Raw genomic sequence first — 21821 nt, 5'->3', positions numbered from 1 at the left:
CATCTTCCAGGTTTCAGTCAACACCAAGGCTTCAAAGTGCATTAGAACCAGACACATTAAGGCAAAAGGTTTGGAGTTATTGGTCGAATGCTGTGGAGGAACCAGATAGATCAGACTTCGAAGACGATACTTGACCATTATGGTGACAACTAAGCAAATGTAGAAACTCTGTCTTACTCTGTGGGGTCTACACTACCGATCAAAAGTTTGGGGTCATCCAGACTATTCCATGTTTTCCATGTAAACTCACATTTTTATTCATATGCTAGCATAACTGCACAAGGGTTTTCTAATCATCAATGAGCCTTTCAAGACCATTAGCTAACACAATGTAGTATTAGAACACAGGAGTGATGGTTGATGGAAATGTTCCTCTATACCCCTATGGAGATATTCCATTAAAAATCAGCTGTTTCCAGCTAGAATAGTCATTTACCACATTAACTATGTCTAAAAATCAGGACATTTCTAAGTGATCCCAAACTTTTTAACGGTAGTGTATGTGTAATTTGTAATAAATTGCAGCTACAACTGAGTCTCCAGTAACTACGATCCTGTATAACTAAACCACATCCTCAGTTACATTCTGCAGGATTCCATTTGTTTGTAATGCATCACAACCATGTTTCTAATCAATGTATTTCTGTATTTTACCTCTTCAGCGTTGCTCCTTTTCAGCTAACCAATTGTATATTAGATGGTAACCCAGACAAAGCTTCAAATGTGGAGCAAAAGAGTCACATTTTAACCTAAACCATGATATTTTTCCAACCTCTAACCAGCTTGTTTTGGTGTTGAACTTTAACCAAACATTGTAACATGTAGAAGTGTCTTCCATTTCCTGATTGCACTATGGTTTTTGTGCGAAAACTGAACCAGACATGTAGTAAAAACTGAAATTAAACTTATTTCTGATGGTTTCTCGTCCATCAGTAGATGCAAACCTTGGTCTTCTAAGTGACAGTTACCAACCAGGTGTCCTGACTTAAATGCAGACTTGTTTTTTTCAAAATGGCCTCCTTTCCTTTCCTATTTTAACCTAAACCATGATATTTTTCCAAACACTAACAAGTAACTTTGGTGCTGAACTTTAGCCAAGCTTCTAACTTGCAGGTGTGATATTTTTCTAAACCAAACCACTTTGTCTTTGTGCCAAAACTGAACCACAAAGTGAGTAAAAACCAAAAGTAAACAACAGAAGACCTCATTCTGAGACTCTCATTTGTTACGAAACTCAAACTCCTCATGTCCAAAGAGAATGAGGTTCTGTCCTAAATGTCTTTGATAATTCAGATTAGTTGTACATGAGTGTCATTTTGTGGAGACTGTTGGTCTGGTGCCTCAGTTTTACTGTTTTCTCTCATTTCTACTATTAATTTGGTGTTATTGTGTGTTTCTGATAGAAGTGGTGAACGCCATGTTTTCTCCTACAGTGTTAGATTGGGGTTGTAATGAGAACAGCAGCCTGTAGGGGGCGCTGGCTGTGATGTACTGGACTGTAACATGCAGTGTAGTGTAGAGTACAGTACTACAGTGTACTGTATTGTGTTATTGTGTTACTGTGTTGTTTCTGCAGCAGCTGTTGTGTTTTTCAGTCTCTGGTCTTTGTTAAAGTATTTACTTTGAAGTGTTGTTTTCTAAATGGACAGCACCTGTGTGTGTGTGTGTGTGTGTGTGTGTGTGTGTGTGTGTGTGTGTGTGTGTGTGTGTGTGTGTGTGTGTGTGTGTGTGTGTGTGTGTGTGTGTGTGTGTGTGTGTGTGTGTGTGTGTGTGTTCTCCCACAGAGATTATCTTCTTCTCACGCATGTCGTCCGTCCAGCTGTCCATCCTGTTTTTTAGTTAAAACCTGGTTAATCTGGAGCAACGTTCAACAAAATATGTTCAACAGAATCTACGTTTATGAATCTTAAAGGTTTTTTTTAATTTATCATCAGAACATTGATGAAAACAAATCAACATTCGTTTGACTTTCAGCTCTTAGAACCAACAGATTAATGGAGCGCTTTAGCCTCTTAAAGCTTTTATTTTGAAGGCTGCTTTCACCCCCCCCCAAACGCACCTCTAGTTTCCAGCTTTTAGTTCGGTGCAGAAATGTACAAACTAATGCAGATTTAAGATAAGAAATTAGAGTAAATAAAGGAAGGAAATACATTTTCAGAAACTTAACATATATCTAAGACATTGTCAGTTTTTTTTTTCTGAAGATATCTGCTACAGTTTTTGCTTTTTGCTGAATTTTAATAGTTTTATTAAAACAATTCTGGATGGAATCAAACATCACACTGCAGATAACAGCGACAACAATGGGTTTATATCATGAAAGTGAATTAAATACTTCACATAAATTAGAATTTTTACTCTTCTGTGAGCTTTATGAACCATAAACTATAATTTTTTAGGTTCGAGGAAGCATCTTTTGCACGTTTGAGTTCTACAAAAGGGGAGAAATGAGTCTGGATTCATGATTTAATAACAAATTTGCACTAAATTGACTAAAATTAAAGATAAATACCTGCTAACTTTATGCCTCTAAACGTCCCCAGATACAACATTCGGGCGATTCGCTCGATTAAACAAAGTTCAGCCAAAGAAAACTTTCAGAGTTTGCTTCTCGTTAAGGTTTATATTTTGGTTTCAACCTGGAAATAAGACCAAATACAGGTTTGTTTTTACAAGTGGAAGAAGAGAATAAAGTGAAGTGAAGGATGAGTGCTGAAAGACAGAGTTTACTTAGGAGCTCTTTAAAACTTAGAAGTATAAACACGACTGTGTTTTCATTGGTGTTTGTGTGTTCATTCAGGTTTTTTATTATTGGCTGATAGAAAAAACTGCCTTATTACTGTAAAAGTGGAAACACAGCGGCTTTATTAAAGACGGTTAACATCACAAGCCTCCAAACTGTGAGGAAATGAAGCCAGAAGTTTACATATTTAACACTTAGTACTGGACTTTCTCTGCAGAAACGCACTGACAGAAGAGAAAAAAAACTCCTAATTGTGACATATTCTCATAATTTCAGATCTTGCAATTATGAGAAAAGGTTAAGGTGGTTTAACTTTCTCTGGAGGGTATTTTTTGTTGAATATGAGCAGGAATATGATTAAAAAAAGAAGTATTTTGAAGTTTCTTTGAGAAAATGGGATGAAATACACAATTTGATGCAACTTTAGCTTCACTTATTAGCCAGTTTCTGTTCATATTTTGAAAGATTAACCAACACCAGAGTGTGTGTTAGATGCTTTTTTTTAATATAGGTTTAGATATTTGTGAAATTCTAGCTTAAAATTTGCCAGATAATTGTTTTAGAAATTGCCCATCGACCCACTTTCACCACATTTTTTCGCACATTAAAATTTTGCGCTGTGTTTTAACAACAATATCTCAGGAACTATTAACAAATAAGCGTGTTTTCTTTGTTTGGATTCATCTTGAAACTTCAAAATATTATTTACTATTTTAATTTTTGTGGTACAACTTGTCGAACTATTTAGTCAGTTGTGAAAATTCAATAAAAACAACTCACTTTTGTATTTTTGTGACCAAGTATTTCGTATTAAAAGTATTCTATGTGTTTAGTTTCCATACATTCCCATTTTTTCTGTGTAATTACTTTGATTTTCCCTCTGTTTTCATCTTTTTCCACATTTTTTCCGTTCAGTCACACGTTTTCTGTGGCTTCTGTTCCCGTCTTCCTGCGTTTAATTCCGTCTTTCTCTGCATACTTTCACAGCTGCATGTAGTTTTCTGTGCAGAGACGCCTGCAGGCTGAGGTCATAGCTCTGAGAAAACAGGTGGTGGACGTATGTTGCAGAGACGTATGCACACATCACATCGTACCGTCGCATTAAAACACATAAATCCAGCAGTGGAGGTGCATTTTCCAGCTTCACCTCCAGAAAGCGTCGCGCTTTAGCTGATTTAAAACAGAAAACATCCAGATTCTGGAAGGTTTCAAACTTGTTTTCTGTTCTGCCGTCTGCCTCCGATGGTGTGTTCAAGTCACGCCGGTTATTTTAACTGCCAAAACTAAAAGTCTCTCCATTAAACGGAGTTACAGTAAGCGAAATGGATCATAATCTCACGCTCTAATGCCTTTTAATGCTCGGCTGGCTGCTGTAAGCTGATGGAGATCTGTTCAATAAGAACAGCGAAGGCAGATCTCCACGTTTTAGACAATAGAGCTCCCATAAATCAGCCTGAAAAAGCCATAAAAGCTGCAGATTAACGTCTTTTATTTTACAGTATGGCTCTGTTTGGCTGTAATCTATCATAAAAAGGGTGAAAACGGGTATAAAAACAGCTCGTTTTCATCACTTCCACCGCATTCAGGCGACATTTTGGTCACTTTTACTTCATTTATTCATGTTTTTATGATTATCCTGTGATTTAATAAACACATGCATGAACGCAGACCTGCAGCTTTTGGTCACTGCAAAGGAAACATCCGGAAATATGGAGAAAAGCGTGTTTGTTTTTATATGTTCCTAAAGGAATAAATAGAAATACGTCCATGCTGTTGTGTATTCCAAAGCGTTGTTATGAATATTTATGAGGGAAAACAGGTTGTGATCTTGTTTATGGAGATAATTAGATAAATAAACTTGATAATTGGTTAATACTACATGGTTTAGAGTCTCAGGTTGAAGCAGCAAAAATACACGAATATGAGTGTAAATGTACGGAAGACCAACTGTGACGAAAAACTACTTTTTAGATTAGCATACTTAAGCCACCAATAGGTAAAAGGACTGTTTTAAATGCACCTGAAATAATAAAATATAGATCATTTTAAAGATATTTGTGGAATTCTGGCTTTAGAATTACTCGATAAATTTATTAAAAAGTTGTCCGTCCACCTAGCCTAGCCGTGCTAGACCCAGCTCTTAAGACACAAGGGTCTAGGAACTCTCGACAGGGAGGGAGGTGGGCTAAAAGGTTGTCTTTCAAATCACTCTGCAGCAATTGGGTAGGTATACAACCAAACACTTCAATGTACTAGACCCACCCTGGCAGAGAATTAAATTCGTTGCCGTGGGTTGTCTAGCGAGGCTAGGCTACTGTCCACCCTCTTTCACCGCAGTTTTTGCACATTGAAATTTTATGGTATGTTTAACAACAATATCACAGAAACTATTAAATAATATATGTATTTATTTGTTAAGAATGATTTTGAAACTCCAAAACTACATTTAATATTTTTTGTGGTACAACTTGTGGTACTCAATCAGTTGTGAAAATTCAACAAGAACAACTTTTTTTTTGCATTTTTGTGACCAAATATTTCATATTAAAAGCTTTCTACATCTTTAGTTTGTATTATTGTGACATGCAGCTACATGTCACTAGTTGACTTCTGCTTTGTAATTTTCTTTGTTAAAATTAGCTCAAATATGATTTTTTTATGAAGAGTTCCATTTTTCCTGATATTTCAACTCCCTCATAAACAGAATGTATTTCTATCAACTTGTCCAATATTACAGATCCTGAATCAATGACATGATGACAGAGAAAAGTTCAGGTTTTTATCTTTAATAGTTCCTGGGTTGACTGGCGATTTTTAAATGGTTTTATCTTGGAAAATGTTTGAGATATGAAGCTAAAGTTTCACAGCTAACATTTTAAATAGTCCTAGCTTATGATAATGAAGTTCTGAGCAAATCAGAAATGGCTGAGTAGCAAGTTTGAGATGGAAAAACACAGATTTAAACATGAAAACGCGACTACGGGACACATAAATAAACATTACTTTAAGTTTTGTTTGGTTGACACATTGTCTAAACTGCCTCAATGTATGGAAAGTTTCACATTTTTCTGTTTTTTCTTTTCATATATTTTAAATTTCAAGTACGAAGGCCCAAAGTTGTCGTAATAACAGACCGTACAGATGCATTTTTAGACTCTTGACAGCGTTTTTCCACATGACATTTTCCCTTTTCTGCTCCTTCTATGTTCCTGTTTCATTTCTTGTTTCTTAACGACATTTTAAACGATGGAGGAGTCTGTCGTCCTTCACTCCGTTCATTACGTGGAAATAAAAACACTGGAAAACGTTGCTGAGCTTTTTCCCCCCGTAGGTCCAGAAACACTGGGTGTGTTTGTGTTGACGTCGCTGCAGCAGGTGTTTTCTGTCCGTACAGAGCCCACGCTGTGCAGAAACCCAGTTCAGGTTTATTTACACTTCAATTAGAGAATCACGGCTGCAAATACACACTGAGCTGGAACTGAGTGGGTTTCTTGTCGTATGGAATCTTCTAATAAAGATTTTTTTAAGAGTTAGTGTAAGATCCATTCATATAAACACAGACGGTGGAAGTAGAAAGTTAATAAATCACACCTTGACCTTTACTAATCATTTAGTACACTGAAAAGCACCAGCGTTTTTAACAGGATTTTTTTAAACAGTTTACTGTTGTTTTACATGTTTTTCTTGTTTTATTAATTTAAACATATTATCTAGTAAAATAACAGGATTTTTTAAACATGTTAATCATCCCAAAAAAGGGCAATACTATATAAAAAAATAAGTAAAATACAGTAAAATATTTAATAATTCATATTTTTTCTTACTGTATTTAAATCTGAAAAAAATATATAATTTTATAGATATTGCATTTTTTGTCTGTTTTTAATGTCTCAGTATTTCACTGTTTTTTAAGGTACTAATTATTTAAAGTACACACACTGAAAAATACAAACATTTTATAACAGTTTTTAGATGTAATTTTTTTTGAAGAATTTACTGTTATTTTACATATTTTCCCAGTTTTGTTAAACTACACATAATATCCAGTAAAATCGCAGAAATTAAAATTTTATTTACATGTTAACCTTAAAAATAATGTGCCAAAACTGTTATACATAAATAAATTAATTAATTAAATAATAATCAGTATTTTTCTTTTCTTTTCTTTTAGCAATATTTGGCAGTATTTTACATTGTGTCATTTTCTTACTCTATTTAAATCAGAAAAAAATGCATAATTTCACAGATATTTATATTTTTTTTATTTAGAATTTTTTCATGTCTTAGCATTTCACTGTTTTAAAGCACTTTTTTTTTTTTTTAGCAACACAGCAATGTCTTGTGTTGAAGTCCAATGTTTTATGGTGTCGTCCATCCACCCCGTCCTCCTCCCTGTGGAGACTTAACAGCTTCACATCATTAAAATGACGACTAGAGCTGCTGGAGGATGCTGTTTGTCAGACAACTGGCAGCTGATTTTAAAGTTTGAATACTGTGTTTATTTATTTCTTTGCTTTTTCCCCCTTTTTTAACATAATAGATGGTGAGCGTGAGTCTTGCTGCGTTTTTTATTTTACTTTATTGAGGTGAAGCTTCTTTTAAAAGTCACCAAAATGAGCACATTTCCCTTCCATAGATATAAAATCCTGATGTTTTGTGGAGTCTTTTTTTTTAACTGGACTTCCTGCTTCATGTTTTCTCCTCTCCTGATGTCTTTTTTCATAGGTGTGGGGTTTTTTTTATTCTTCTCTGCAACAATAATTGAAAACGACAAACTGAAATTGCAGGAATCCGACTAATCCGAGGTGAAATATTACAATTTACGGAGTTGGTAAATTGATAGTTTATTTTTCCGTGTCGCTGCAGCAGCTCAGAGGACGACTTGTCCCGACTGTTTACAACCGGGTGACAAACCTGTTCGTGTGTGTGTGTGTTTTTGTGTGTTTTGTGCGTCATCTCTTGACCCAGAATTTCCTGTCTGTCTCTTCTCCTTCATTTTCTTTTGTAATCATTGAACTCACACACATTTTAAAAGAGCTCACATCCTACTGAGAACCTCCTCTTTCGTCTCCGTCGCTTTTTCAGACTTTTTTTTCTCCATGTATTGGAGTACATATTACATTCAAATTATACTTCTATACATCTTTATCTCCTAATTAGGTATAAATATGACCATATAAACAATCAAACAAGTGGCTAATGATGATAAAATGTGACCATTAAAACTAATTTGTAAAGTAATTCACATCATCAGTTGTCATAATGTACATAGGACTCACAATCTAACCTCAGGAGTTTCTTCTAGTATGAAAAATCTTCAACAATGAATGTTTTATGTAATTTTCTTAGCATTTGAAAACATTTTTCCTCTTTTAAATCTTTCCTAGTGTCGGTCCTATAACACTTGCTAGTTCAAATACATAAAATCCTGTAACTGTAGGTTTTAAAACTTTGTTGGAAAGCAAGAAATCTCATGAATTCAATGCTGCAAGACCTTTGTTTCCTACTTCCTGCTGGTGGTCAAGTAGAGTTCGGGGATCGAATTTTGGGTTAAAATAGAGAAAACTCGATGACGCTGACCCGTCCATCCACCCCAGCCTCCTCCCTGTGCTGTGTTTGTTGCTCTAACAGAAGCAATAGTTCCTTATTTTGTGGTGTTGTCATCAACCAGCAGCTGTTAGTGAAGGAGTGTTTAGGTTTAAGGCTTTGGGTTTAAATAACGAAAACTCGATGACACTGACCCGTCCATCCACCCCGACCTCCCCCCTGTGTAGATGTTCTGGTTGAATCCATGGATCAAGGCTTCCATGCATTGAATCTTATTTTTGCCCCATAAAATGAGTGAAATGATCATATTTAAGTAGGTGTTAGTTGAGGTGGAGTTCTTAAATCAATATATTAAGGAAACTACACAGAACTCAGTGGACACAGAACCTTGAAACTACTTTTCCAAGGAAAATATATGTATGTAGAGAAATATGAAAACTACAACACTGGATTAAATGGATGAGAACAGACAGCAGCCCTACAAGAGATAAACTTAGTGCAATGGGGTAAAGACCAGTCAGCATTCAATTTATAGACCAAAACCATGGTGACCCGTCCATCCACTCCGACCTCCTCCCTGTGTAAATATGGCTCAAGCAGCAGGAAAGTCCCTTCCTTTGTGAGAGGAGTCAATGCAAAGAAGCAAAAATAAAATTTCTTAGCTTTTCTGTTGTCCATAGGGACTTTTTGATCCACAATGTAGACGCCAATGAACAAAGTTTCCACATTTTGAGTCCTTTTTTTGCCAAAAAGTGATAAAAATGATCAAATTAAAGTCGATTTTATTTCAGGTAGAGCTCCTAATTCAATGATATAAACAAACTACACAGAACACAGTGGAAACAGAACCCTAAAACTAACAATAAATACAACTTAATATAGTGAAGTAAAGACAAGTCAACAAGTTCAGTTTATAAACCACCAAAAACGTTGACCCGTCCATCAACCCCGACCTCCTGACTCTGCAGAATTAGTGCTTCTAGCAGCAGAAATAGTTCCTTACTTTGTGGTAACAGTCAGTGTACGGTAAACAAAATAAAGTTTCATAGCTTCATATGGACTTGTATGCTGCATCATATTTGCACTGTGGATGAGTTAAAGTCCATTTTTTAGGTGGGATTCTTCAACTCAATGTTCTATGCAAACTTTCTGGTTTGGTTGGCTGCTGGTGAAACATTTGCAAAACATGCCGGTCTTCTGAACGTTTTCCATCTCTTGAACTGAGTTGGTATCCTGTGCAGATGTCAGATGTTGTATTGAAGATGTTTTAACAGTAATCAGCTCCAGTTGCATGTTTTATTTGCTTAACTTCAACTACACACTCACTGTGATTTCCTTCCATTAAGGCAGCTTCTGGTTTTGACTTTCTGTTAAAATTGTTTGGTTTTATACTTTTATCATCACATAATCCTGGAAAAAGTTCGAAAATGCTCCAAGTTTTGCTCAGAACGATGAATTTGGTCAGTCTTGTGTTTAGAATATCTCAGATTTTGGAGGAATCTTGAATGCAGCAGCGTTTTCAAAACAGTTTTGTGTTTGGTCGGTTGTTGTGGTGCTTTCAAGGACAGTCTGACATCTGAGTTTCGAGCATTGCTTGTTGCACCGGAACGATATTCAGCAGCGATTCATTTGTTGTTTCTATGACTTTCTAGCAGCCAAAAAAATCGAACTGCAGGACAAATCTAACAAAAATCTGAATAAAACTGAAAAACTTTGACGAAACAATCAAACTAAAGTTGCCTTCCTTGCATTGTCAGTTGATGAAAGGTGTAAATACTTCACCGGCTGCGTGATTAAGTCGATCCGTCCTCCAATCAGAAGCCTCAAACCCAAAAGCTGCACCTCAGATTCACACCAACGCCGGTTTCTGTGTGATTTATTTATATTTTTCTCCTCCGTCTGTCTCCTCATCGAGCTAAACGAAGGGAGGCTTGTTAAAATATAAAAGGCCTCCATTAAAAATGTACGCAGCCCTCTCCGGCTCCCTCTCTGCTGCCATTTTACATTTGGGAATCCGTGCGGTGATGAAAGGCAGAGGACGGAAAAGGAAAAAGACGAGAAAGGAAAAAGACGGGGAAGGCAAATAATAAATAAGGCCAGCAGACAGACAGACAGACAGACAGACTGACGTTGGGACGGATAGGTTTGAAACGCACAGTAACACGCGTGTGCGACGAGCCGACAAGCCGGTCGACATTTTGTGATATTTGCGTGGAGTGAGAGGGGAGTTTGGCATGTGGCGGCAAGACCTCGGCTGGATTAGCAGACAAACACACAGATTCCGTTTTAAAATGACTTTATGCTGTAGTTTTCGTACGTTTCGTCCACAAAGTGGAGATGAACTGTTTAAATACACATTTGACTGCAAGAAAAACACGTCAGCTTAAACCGTGAATTAGGTTTTTATCCAGAATAGAGCTGATTGTGTTAGAATGACACCAAAATGCAAAAGTTTTCTTGTTTTTGCTTCACTGTTGGCTCACTTTTCACCACAGTCTAAACTCCTGCACCTACGTTACAGCAGCACAACCAGAGAAGAAGAAATGACTCAAAAATGTCTTTATTTTACAAAAACTGAAAAAAACATCTTCAATATGTACAACATTTCCACACATACTGTTGAAAAAGTGGCGACAGATATTTTATTTTCAATGCATTTTTTCGTTTTTGAACCATTTATTGCTAAACTAAGCTTCGTTTTGCTCTGTCATTTGTTTCTACACATCTGTTTTGTGTAAAAACGACCCACAAAGAAGATGAAAAATCTCACAATTTTCTGTTACCAGACTGCTGCTTCCAGCTCAGTCACTCGAGGCGTCTTAGTTTCAGTGAGAAGTGCAGAATTTTTTGTTTTTTGCAGAATGATTTAGTTCATTTTGGTTCATTTTGCAGACAGAACTCCCCGTCCCACACAACTGCCTCAATGACCGCTGAGACTTTTTACTGGTTTGATTCAACCCAAAACAAATATGAGAATAAAACAAATGAATGTCTTATTTTATAAAATTAACCGAGTCCTTTGCAGGTTCATGTTTGTGCCGTCCTGCTTAGTTTTTGCTCGACAAAGTTTCACTCTAAACACCAACTAAAAACCCGTATTTAGCATGTTTTTTTCTTTTTTTTTGCACCAGAACCCACTTCTTTTCTGCACGATAACGGATCAAACTAAACTTCCAGAGACATGTGAAAGCTGCCTGAAAGTTAAAAACCTGATGACTTTTTCTGTTTTTGCAGTTTTTCACGCTCATCAATTGTGCATTTTTTGTAGATTTTTCAAAGATAAGACATCTTTTAAACCCGCTGGCAGGTTTTGGAGGTTCAGAGGGTTGAAATAATTTGATATTTTCTAATCTTCTCCTAAATTTAACATAGTTTCTATTTGCCAACCCTTAAACAGAAACCTCTTAATACCTCTTTATGTCTCTTTGGCTGATGACAAATTGATGCTCTAGAATCCTGTTTTCCCTGAAAAGTCCCAAAAACTCATGTCTGCTGCTTTTTTACTGGTTTTATCCAAACGGAACTCAAACAGTTGGTTTCTGTTGGAACCACAAAGTAGCAGAACCTGAACTGTGACGGCAGCGTTGTTGGAGCTTATTGAAACTTTAATGAAAAAATATGTGACTAAAATAAATGAATGCACCATTTTGTATAAATAACTGAATCCTTTGCAGGTTCATATGTCTGCTGTCCACTCTAAACACCAACAAAAAACAGTATTTAGCACGTTTTTTGCCTGTTTTCTGCTTGATGATGGATAAAACTAAATTTCTGGAGCAATGTGAAAGCTGCTAAAGGGAATTAAATGGTGACAGGAGACAGCAGAAAACAGATAAAACTCAATATAATGGAATTAACATTCAGTTTTTACACCGCAAGGACAAATAAAGAGCAGATAAAAGTTGAGATGTAGCAGATATAATCCAGATTTCTGTGTTTTAGACGAACAGTCGCGGCTGAAAATGACATCAGCTGAATGGAAACGTCACCGGCTGACTATTGGTCAGCGTAAATACTCCCCCACAGAGAAAACACGTCGCTGTGGATGAATTCAATCCGGTTTCCAGGCTGTTAAAGACCCAGAAAGACTCCAAAACCTTCTTCTTACACTTCAGACATCCATCTCCGCTCGTATCTCATCAGCCGTCCTCAAAGTAAAACAAAGCTCAGGGTGGAAACGGAGACGAGCGCAGGATGCCACGAGAAAGAAAAGCTGGAGGACACACACACAACGACACACAACGACACAACGACACACACACAAAGAGAGCCCATCTCGTGCCAAAACAGTGAGTCCCTGCTGGAAGCTGCTCGGTGCTCTGGGAATTAGAAATCCCACAATTAAACATATGGGCATTAAGATAATTGTCAGTTGTTGTGCTGTCGTGTGTGTGTGTGTGTGTGTGTGTGTGTGTGTGTGTGTGTGTGTGTGTTGGTAGACAGATGGATAGGATTCAACATCACACACACACACTCGTACGGTATTTCCCCCTGAAAACACACACGTGAAAAAAAACAACACTCGAGTTCCAAAAATTTTTCAAAACTAAATAAAGCAGAAGCAGAGAAAGTGTAAATCTACATGTCAGACATGCAGAGATGAACCTGCACAGACAGTCTGAGAGGAAAGAACGAGGGAAGGGAAGAAAAAACGGTTCGGCAGGAACGACGGGAGTGAAGGAGGGAGATGTGCAGAGTTCTGAAGGCAGAGGGCGCCCTCAACAGGACGCAGAAAGAACTGCAACATCTGGAGGGCAAGAAGGAAGGGAGGAAGGAAGAGAGAAAGAAAATGCAGGGAAGGAAGGAAGGAAAGAAAGAGAGAGAATGAAAATGGAGGAAATAAAGAAAGGAAGAAAAGAATAAAGAAAGGAAGATAAGAGGGAAAGAAATGGAGGAAAGGAGGGTAAGAAAGAAGGAAAGGAAGAAGTGAAGGAAAGAAAGACAGAGAAAGAAAGAGAATGGAAAGAAAGGAAGAAAAGAAGAAAGGAAAATAAGAGGAAAAGAAATGAAGGAAAGGAGGATAAGAAAGAAAAAAGCAGGAAATGAAAAAAGAAAGAAAGCAAAGAAAGAAATGAAGGAAAGAGAGAGAAAAAATGAGGGAAGGAAGGAAAGAAAGAAAGGAAAATAAGAGGGAAAGAAATGGAGGAAAGGAAGGAAAGAAAGTGCAGGTAGAATGTGTTGTAAGAGATCATTAAGGGAAACTTTTATTTCTTTGAAGGCCTGGAAATCACAAAGCAAAAATAAGATTAAATGAATTTAAATTAAATTGAACGCTAATAAAATAAAACAAATAAAAATGAAATCAATCTCACAGAGTAAAATAAAATACAGTAAAATAAAGCAAAATACAATAATATGAGATAAAAATAAATAAAATAAAATACAGTAAAATAAAGCAAAATACGATAATATGAGATAAAAATAAATAAAATAAAATACAGTAAAATAAAGTAAAGTAAAATAAAGCAAGATAAGATAATATGAAATTAAATAAAGTGAAACAAAATAAAATACGATAAAATAAAATATAATAAATAAAAACTAAATAATACAAAATAAAATAAAGCAAAATGAGATAAGATCAAATAAAGTGAAAATAAAATAAAATAAAGACAAACAAGATTAAAATTATAGAAAATGTAATATAGTGAAAAAATCTCCAGAATATCCAAGAGTGACAGAAGGTGCAGATGACACAGGTAAGTTTTCAGTGGTCATAATTCAACTTTTTACTGTCAAACCTCCACAGAAATGAAGATTAAAGAGCAGAAAGAGAACGTGGAGAAGCGTCTTCAGGCCACATCTGGACTCAGAATCAGAGCATCTGTTTGTTTTCCTGCCTTTAAAACCTCTTTCTTCTCGTCTTTCTGCCGTCCAGGTGGGCTCTCACAGAGAAGACGGCGGCAGCGTGGGCGGTCTGCGTGGAGGACACTCCATGGCCGGTCAGGTGTCGGTGCCTCAGCTGCCGGTTCAGTCGGCCACCTCACCGGACCTCAGCCAGCCCGACCCGTACCGCGGTGAGAAACTTCAGCCGTTTACATCAACGTGTAGCGTCCTGAAACTGAAGCAAGAGTCAAATAAGGATGCAGGGATGAACAAACTGCATCAGCATCTGTTGTTTTTCATCGTGTTTCCGTGTAAAAAGCAGGATTTCCACTGATACACATTCACACAAACACAGAAAATGAGCTTTTCTGGCTGCATGTAATACAAAAAAGAAGAAAAAAACAACATGACGTCTCTGAAAGATTTGATAAAAAGAGAAAGTCACATATTCTAACCACGAAATATGACACAAAGATAAAAAAAAACTAAAGATTTTTAAAGGTAAAATAAATAAAATGAGAGAAAAACAAGCAAAAAAGGGAAAATCTGATGAATTTTAAGAGAAATTAATCCACTTTTCTGGTTATATTATTGAATATAAAGACAGTAAAAGATTAGATAGGAAAACAGTGAGAGGAAAAAAGTAAAAGTGGCTTTTAGACGAGTCAAAGAGGAAGCAAAGAAAAGTAAAAATATATTTAAAGATTATGAAAGAGTAGATAAACAGGGAGAACAACGGAAGAAAATGAAACACATGGATGAAAAAATAACATTTACACAAGTGGATGAAGTTTAACAAGGATGAAATAAGATCTAAAATAAATTAAATACTTCACAAAGAAGCACAAATAAAGATTTTTAATAGGGAGAAAAATAGAGAAAAAGGAAAAGTTTAAAGAGGATAAAAAAAGTAACGAAATTAATCTAATTTCTGGCCACACATAATAATAATAAAGTAAAAAAGTAAAAACAATGATAGGAAATGGAAAACTGACTTTTAAACAAGTGATTAGCGCTGAATTTAAGAGTAACTTGTGAATTTACACAAAAAAATAAAAGCAAATGTTGCGAAAAAAGTGACTAAAAAGGAGAATCATGAGGAAAAAAAACTACAAAAATGCACTTACAGGAGTAGATAAAGTCTAAAAAGAAGAATTAGTCGTGATATTACACGAAGAAATAAAAGTAAAGACTGTAAAATATAAGATAAATAGAGAGAACGTCATGAAATTAAGTTTAAAAAGAAGAATAAGTCCTGAAATTATACAAATATGTAAAAGTAAAGATTGTAAAAGATGAAATAACAAAGAGAAACGTAAAAGTGATATTTACACGAGTAGATGAAGTTTACGAGGATGAATAAGTAATGAAATTACACTGAAAGTAAAAGTATTAAACATCAGATTAAAAGGTGAAAGAATGAGAGAAAAAGGTAAAAGTGACATTTACAGGAGTGTATGAAGTCGAAAAAGAAGAAAAAGTCATGAAATTACACAAAGAAAACAGTAGAAGTGACATTTACACAAGTGGATCGAGATTAGGAGGAAGAATAAGTCTTGAAATGTAGTTATAGTGGAGAAAAAAGATTAAAAAAAAGAGGAGAAAGTTAAAGTTTCTGCTTTGAAAATGTGGAATAAAATGATCTTAAGATAGAAAACGACAAACAAAGATAAAAACAGATCAAATGAAGCTCAATAAATTAAAGATAACAGATGAAAAAGATAGAATATAGAGTCAGATTAAAGCATTAAATGAACAGGATGAGGAAGAAAGAAAGAAATGTAATAGAAACAGAAAACCAAGGGAATAAAAAGGGTTAAACAAACAGAGGGAGGTGAAAATGAGGAAACTTTGGCTGACTGAGCTTCAGAAAGTTGAGAATCCCTCCACCGCCGGAGCGGTAAAATAATAAAAAATGAAGAAAGTTAACCAGGAGGGTAAACATGTGACGATCTGAATACGAAGCAGGAAAGAAAACCAAGTGTATATGAGCGAATTAGCCCTGAGCTGCGTTTTAAAGGCTGAAAATGAGTCCGCTGGCAGCAGAGTGCAGCCGGCGGCGGCCAACAGAGTAATGAGGTGAGGGAGGAAGAAACACAGCGACTCTGGAACGAGCTCCGAGTGCGAGGAGGCTGCAAATGAACGCCATTAAAACCGATTCTGGCAGCAAACGCAGAGTCAGAGCCGCAGCAAAACAATTAGGAACTTTGAACAATTAAATTACAGCGACAGAGTGTCACATTCACGCCACTTTTATATCCTCCGTCTCCGTCTTTCGAACAGGTTTCACTTCCCCGCGGCGATCTGGGTGGTTTTATTTCATTTCCAAACGGGAATTTATGGTTTAGAAAAATACAAGAAGCCACAACCACACACAGGATATTTTAATGTCGCTGAAAATTTGGCTCTTAAAATTCAAGTTCTGTGTGAAATTAAATATTTATCATACTTCACATAAGAGACAAAGTTAAAACTAATTTCTGAGTGTTTTTTATGAAATTAACACCCAAAAACTCAGCTGTTCTTCTTCATCATCATGACTTTGTGGGTGTGATTTGACGCAAAAACAGTCACAAAGGAAACAAAACAACCACAAATAGACACAAAAGAACCACAAAGAGACATAAAACAGCTACAAAGACACAAAAACAAACCACAAAGACCAAAAATGATTAAAATGTTAACAGAAAACAACCACAAAGAGACACTAAACAACTCTGAGGAGATGCACAACTGCAAGGACATGCAGAACGATCACAAAGAGGCAAAACAACTACAAAAAGATGGGTAATAATTACAGATACAACAAAAAAATGAACAAAACAACCACTAAAAGAGCTTAAACAACTAGAAATAGACACGAAACAACCACAAGAAACATCAGAAACAACTACAAAAGATACAGACAACTACAAAGAGACAAAACCACCACAAAGACACACCAAACAGCCACAGAGTCACAAAACAACCACAAAAATACACAAAACAACCAGAAAGAGACATAAAACAACCACAAAAATACACAAAACCACCACAAAGACACACCAAACAACCACAGAGACACAAAACAACTGTAAAAACAAACAGAAAAGCCACAAAGAGACAAAACAACCACAAAGAGACACAAAACAACCAATAAGACACATTAAAAAAACAGAAAGAGTTAAACAACCACAAAGAGACACACGAAGCAACCACAGAGACACAAAACAACTGTAAAAACAAACAAAACAGCCACAAAGAGACAAAACCACAACAAAGACTCACAAAACAACCAACAAGACACATTAAAAAAACAGTTACAAAGACACACAAAACAACCACAAAACGATGCAAAACAACTGTACAAACAAACAACACAACCACAAAGAGACACTAAGCAACTACAAAGAGTCAAAAAATAACCACAAAGAGACACAAAACAACCACAGAGATGCAAGACAACTGTAAATACAAACAGATCAACAACAAAGAGACACAAAACAACCACAAAGTGACACGAAGCAACCACAGAGACCTTAAAATAACTAGAAATAGACAAAACAACGAGACACTTCACAGCCACAAAGACACAAAATAACCACAAGACACTAAACAGCTAAAAACACAAAGTACAGAGAGACAAACAACTACAACAAAGTAACCACAAAAGACCAAAAATAACAAAAACTAGACAGAAAGCAACCACAAAGAGACACCAAACAACGACAGAAACACATAAAATGATCACATAAAACAACTTCTAACTGACCCGAGCTGCCTGCAAAGAAACACTATTTGTACGGCTGAGTGTTATCTTTTTTTTTGTCTTTTACTTCTCAAAAGTCCATTTTCTGATTTGACATCTATGAACCAAACGTTGCTCACAAACATCTTCCTGTAATCTGTCACTTTAAGAGAAAAGAGTGAGAATAAGCAGAGCTTTAATTAAAATGTCGCTGCATCCTCGTGTTCAGCGTTATTCAGGAGCACAAAGTCACTCCTCAGCGTTTAACGTCTATTTTATGCGCCGACACACAGCCGATTGTACGTTAAAAACAAAAAGACTCGCACACACAAACCAAACACAGGCCGTCACTCAAAGCTGCACACAAAATGCCTCCAGTCGGGCAGACGGAGATTCAAAATGGCCAACAGTTGGCCGGGTGTGCGGGAACAGAGCGCTGGAGTGTTTTGTGTTGACGGAGATGCTGGCAGCGTCCCAGCCACGGATCCATACAGACGTGGGATAAAGGCTGCACTGTTCGGGGGAGGCTCCTCCGCCATCTTGGAGGTCGGCTGGAGGCTCGGCGGCGTTGGAGGAGGCCTGACGCTGCTTCACGACATGTCGGCAGAAGGGGGAAGCCTTTCTCAGCAGCGAGGGAGCAGACAGTAGAGGCCGAATCTTAGAGAACATGCAGACAATCTGACCGGCTTTATAGAGCATCGATGGTGTATCAACGGCAAATACTGTAGCCTACACGCTGAACTGTTAGCATTGAAGCTACGTCTTCAGTGTGACGTCCAGACTCCAACCTCTGCACCCCATAATGCTCACATTCAAATGCGATTTCGCAGGTTTCACACATTTTAGCATCTCTTTGCAAAGCTATTTCTGTTTAATTCTGGTCCTTCTAATCGAACTTTGCAGCATTCTTGCATAATTGCAGGATTTTTAGTGAACATTAGCAATTTTTTTTTTACATTTATATGCACCAATTGAAACCAGAAATGCATTTAGACTTCTTTTTAATTAGCTAAGTAAATTTACTACTGACAAACTGTTTGGTGCCCCTCTGTCCCCCTCAAATTCCTCTTTAAAATCTAAAATATGTGGGTTTTTCTTCAACTTTTCTGGCCTTTTTAGGTTTAAAATCAGCAACATTTGTGTTACAAGTTCAGGCTATGTGACTTATATGTGATTTCTAGCCTGAATTAGCAGGTTTTTATTTATTTATTTGCAAGAGTTGAAGCTAAAAATGCATGCAAACATCTTTTAATTAGCTAAGTCAAGTATACTACAAACTGTTTGATGCCCCTCCATCTGCCCCAACGTATTCTTTAAAATCTACAATATGTGGGTTTTTTTCTTCAATTTTTCTATCCTTTTTGGGTTTTCAATTGGTGACATTTGTGTTGCAAATCAGCCGATGTGAACTCTGTGATTTCTAGCCCAAATTAGAAAGTTTTCTTCATTTATTTTCAACTAGTGAAACCAAAATGCATGGAAGCTTCTTTTTAATTGCCTGGATGAAGCGTACCAGTGACAAACAGTGATTGCAACCTTTTCCTGACATCTTTGTAGTTTCTTTTACCATTTGTAGTCCCTCTAGTTTACATATAACTCACTCAGCTCTATGAAACATGATGCAAATTTAACATAAAAGGCTGAATTTTTCAAGTATTCTTTGAAGATATGTTCATTTCTGTAGTTCATAATCAACAGTGACCAGCAGCAGTAGATGGGATGTAAACAGTAAAAGTCTAACCGTTTGGTGCCCCTCCATCAACCCCAACATCCTCCTGAAAATCCACAATATGTAGCTTTCTCCTGACGCTTTTCTGGAATTTTAAACCTGCAACTTTTCTCTCATCAGCCTACCTGTGGCGTTTCTGCGCCACAACCTGCACAGCAATGTCTAAATTATTCTGAATGTGAACTCCCGATTATTCAGTATGTCGACGATGTCCTGCTGTTTCCACATTTTAACCCCGCCTCTCCTTCCTCCTCCTGCAGCTTTGTCCGGAGGCCTTCAGGGTCAGAGCACCTCCTCCGTCAGCTCAGAGATCAAGTCCGAGGACGAGGGCGACGAGAACCTCCTGCAGGACCCGAAGTCCATGGAGCCCAAGAAGGAGGACCCCGACAGCAAGGAGCTCAAAGCTATAGAGAGGTCAAGATCTAGGTAACCCCGCCCACCTCAGACGTTCGCTTCCATCAAACCCCTCAGCTGGGCTGGGACTCGCGTTTTCCCAAAATACCTGCGAGCTCGGAGACCTTCCTGGTTCTGTTTGGTAAATAAAAACCCTCCAGGAGACAGAAGCAGTCCAAGATGTCACTTTAGAACTGGCTTTTTCATTGAATACAGCAGAAATTTGGAAAGTTTATAGTCTTCATGTGAAGTCTAGGTAGATATTTACATGAAGAACTCACTTCTAAGGCAATAACTTTACATTGTAGTATTGCTTAATTAAATTATATGAATGCTAGTTCCACTACAGGATAGCAAACCACCAAAAAATAACCATGCCAATAGTGTTTTTTTTTTCATTTTTGGAGAAAACGGACACATGGAAGGACTTTGAGCTGCGAGTGTTTTGGGAACCAGCCTCTGGACTTTGATGAAGTGACCAAGTGCGATGAGAAGTAGCTAAATATGTCATTTAAAACAGAGACTTCTTCTTTACAGAGTCCTCATGTCCATTGAGAATCTCCTTTATTTAACACGACTGCTGGTGGTGTTTGGAAGCCCAGGCAGCTCTGTTGAAGTTGAGTTTTCTGGTGGACATGCAGCTCTTTGAATTGATTTCCTTCAGTCTCTCCACGGTCTTGAGCCTGGTTTTAGCTGTTTCTCACGCAACAGAGTAGAGCCAACGAACGATATTCACAAAGAAGCGCCGTCTCGCTGCCTCTAGGTCGGGAAATCAGCACCAACAGAAACCTTCAAGGTGTGAAACCCAGCAGTTGTGAAAGTAAACACCTAAGAAAGCTAAATTTAAAGTGATGGAAACTGTTGGTTCTTTTCCCGTCCTGGATGCAGCTCAGCAGCCTTCACCCCTCCAAGAATAAACAAGCTGTTTATCGGGGTTACTTTTCACCTGGAGGACGACTGAAATCAGAATCATTTGGATCCCAAACCCAGAATTTGTACATGATGGTGGCGGTCATGTTGATGTTGATGTTGAACGTAAATGAAAGATGTTGCTGATGTTGTGTTTCAGGGTTTGGGAACTTAATGTCATACAATCCAACAAAAAAATCAGCATGATATAATAAAAGGGGGAATCCACCAGTTGGTTACAGATGAAAAAGTTGTGTAAGACCTTTGGTCGCGTTTGGACCAGTTGGGGCTGAAATTTAAAAAATCTGCTTTGGCCGCTGCTAGCATAGCGTACATTAGCTCCAGGGGATTGTACTACAAAGCAAACTCAACATATCTAGGTTTTCTTTTTGTGATCTGGCTTTATTAAACCTAACAACAGCCACATGAAGCTGGTTATCATCTCATTGAGGTTTCTATATTTAGCTAAGAGCTGGTCCCAAATGACCAATCGCAAACATGGACATGTCTAGAGCTGCAAATTTCTTACATTTTAATGAACAATAGTACCTAGATATTCAAGGTTCAAGCATATATACAAGAACATGTTAATGTACTGGCTGGATTAGATATTCTTAAGGTGTTCAGGACACTTACAGTCTCACTTAAGCGAGTGAAAAGCTTCTTTTGGGAATAATATGCATTAAATAAGTAGGAATTTACCATTGTTTTCCTTGATGGAAGCTTGCCACAATGCCTAAATCCAGTGCAATTCTTTTCTGTAATCCATATAGACACAAAAACAAGAAGTAAAAGAAGCTAGAAACGACTAAAACTAAAGTTATAATCGCTAGCATTTCTTTAATGTTAACAAAGAGTAACATAGCAAGGGCTTTAATAGCCTTGGCAACACATAAACAACACGTATAAATGCATTTAAACTGATAAATACTGCAAATCATGAGGTA

General features: G+C 37.0%; 1 protein-coding gene across 9 annotated transcripts in view; it reads left to right on the top strand.

The window, feature by feature from the left end:
• Positions 1–21821, top strand: part of LOC110958083 (transcription factor 4-like) — a 313148-nt gene that overhangs the window by 276204 nt on the left and 15123 nt on the right. For 5 of the 9 annotated variants that reach the window (XM_051938852.1, XM_051938848.1, XM_051938849.1 and 2 more), the window contains 2 exons: positions 14169–14307; positions 19833–19998. In XM_051938852.1, the coding sequence (XP_051794812.1) occupies positions 14169–14307; positions 19833–19998 (305 nt within the window). The remainder of the gene's footprint in view (positions 1–14168; positions 14308–19832; positions 19999–21821) is intronic. The other 4 variants (XM_051938847.1, XM_051938851.1, XM_051938850.1 and 1 more) reach the window with 1 other exon arrangement.

Source organism: Acanthochromis polyacanthus, chromosome 18 (genome assembly GCF_021347895.1).
Source record: "Acanthochromis polyacanthus isolate Apoly-LR-REF ecotype Palm Island chromosome 18, KAUST_Apoly_ChrSc, whole genome shotgun sequence".
Classification (NCBI taxonomy): domain Eukaryota; kingdom Metazoa; phylum Chordata; class Actinopteri; family Pomacentridae; genus Acanthochromis; species Acanthochromis polyacanthus.
This window is presented reverse-complemented; position numbering and strand designations above follow the sequence as displayed.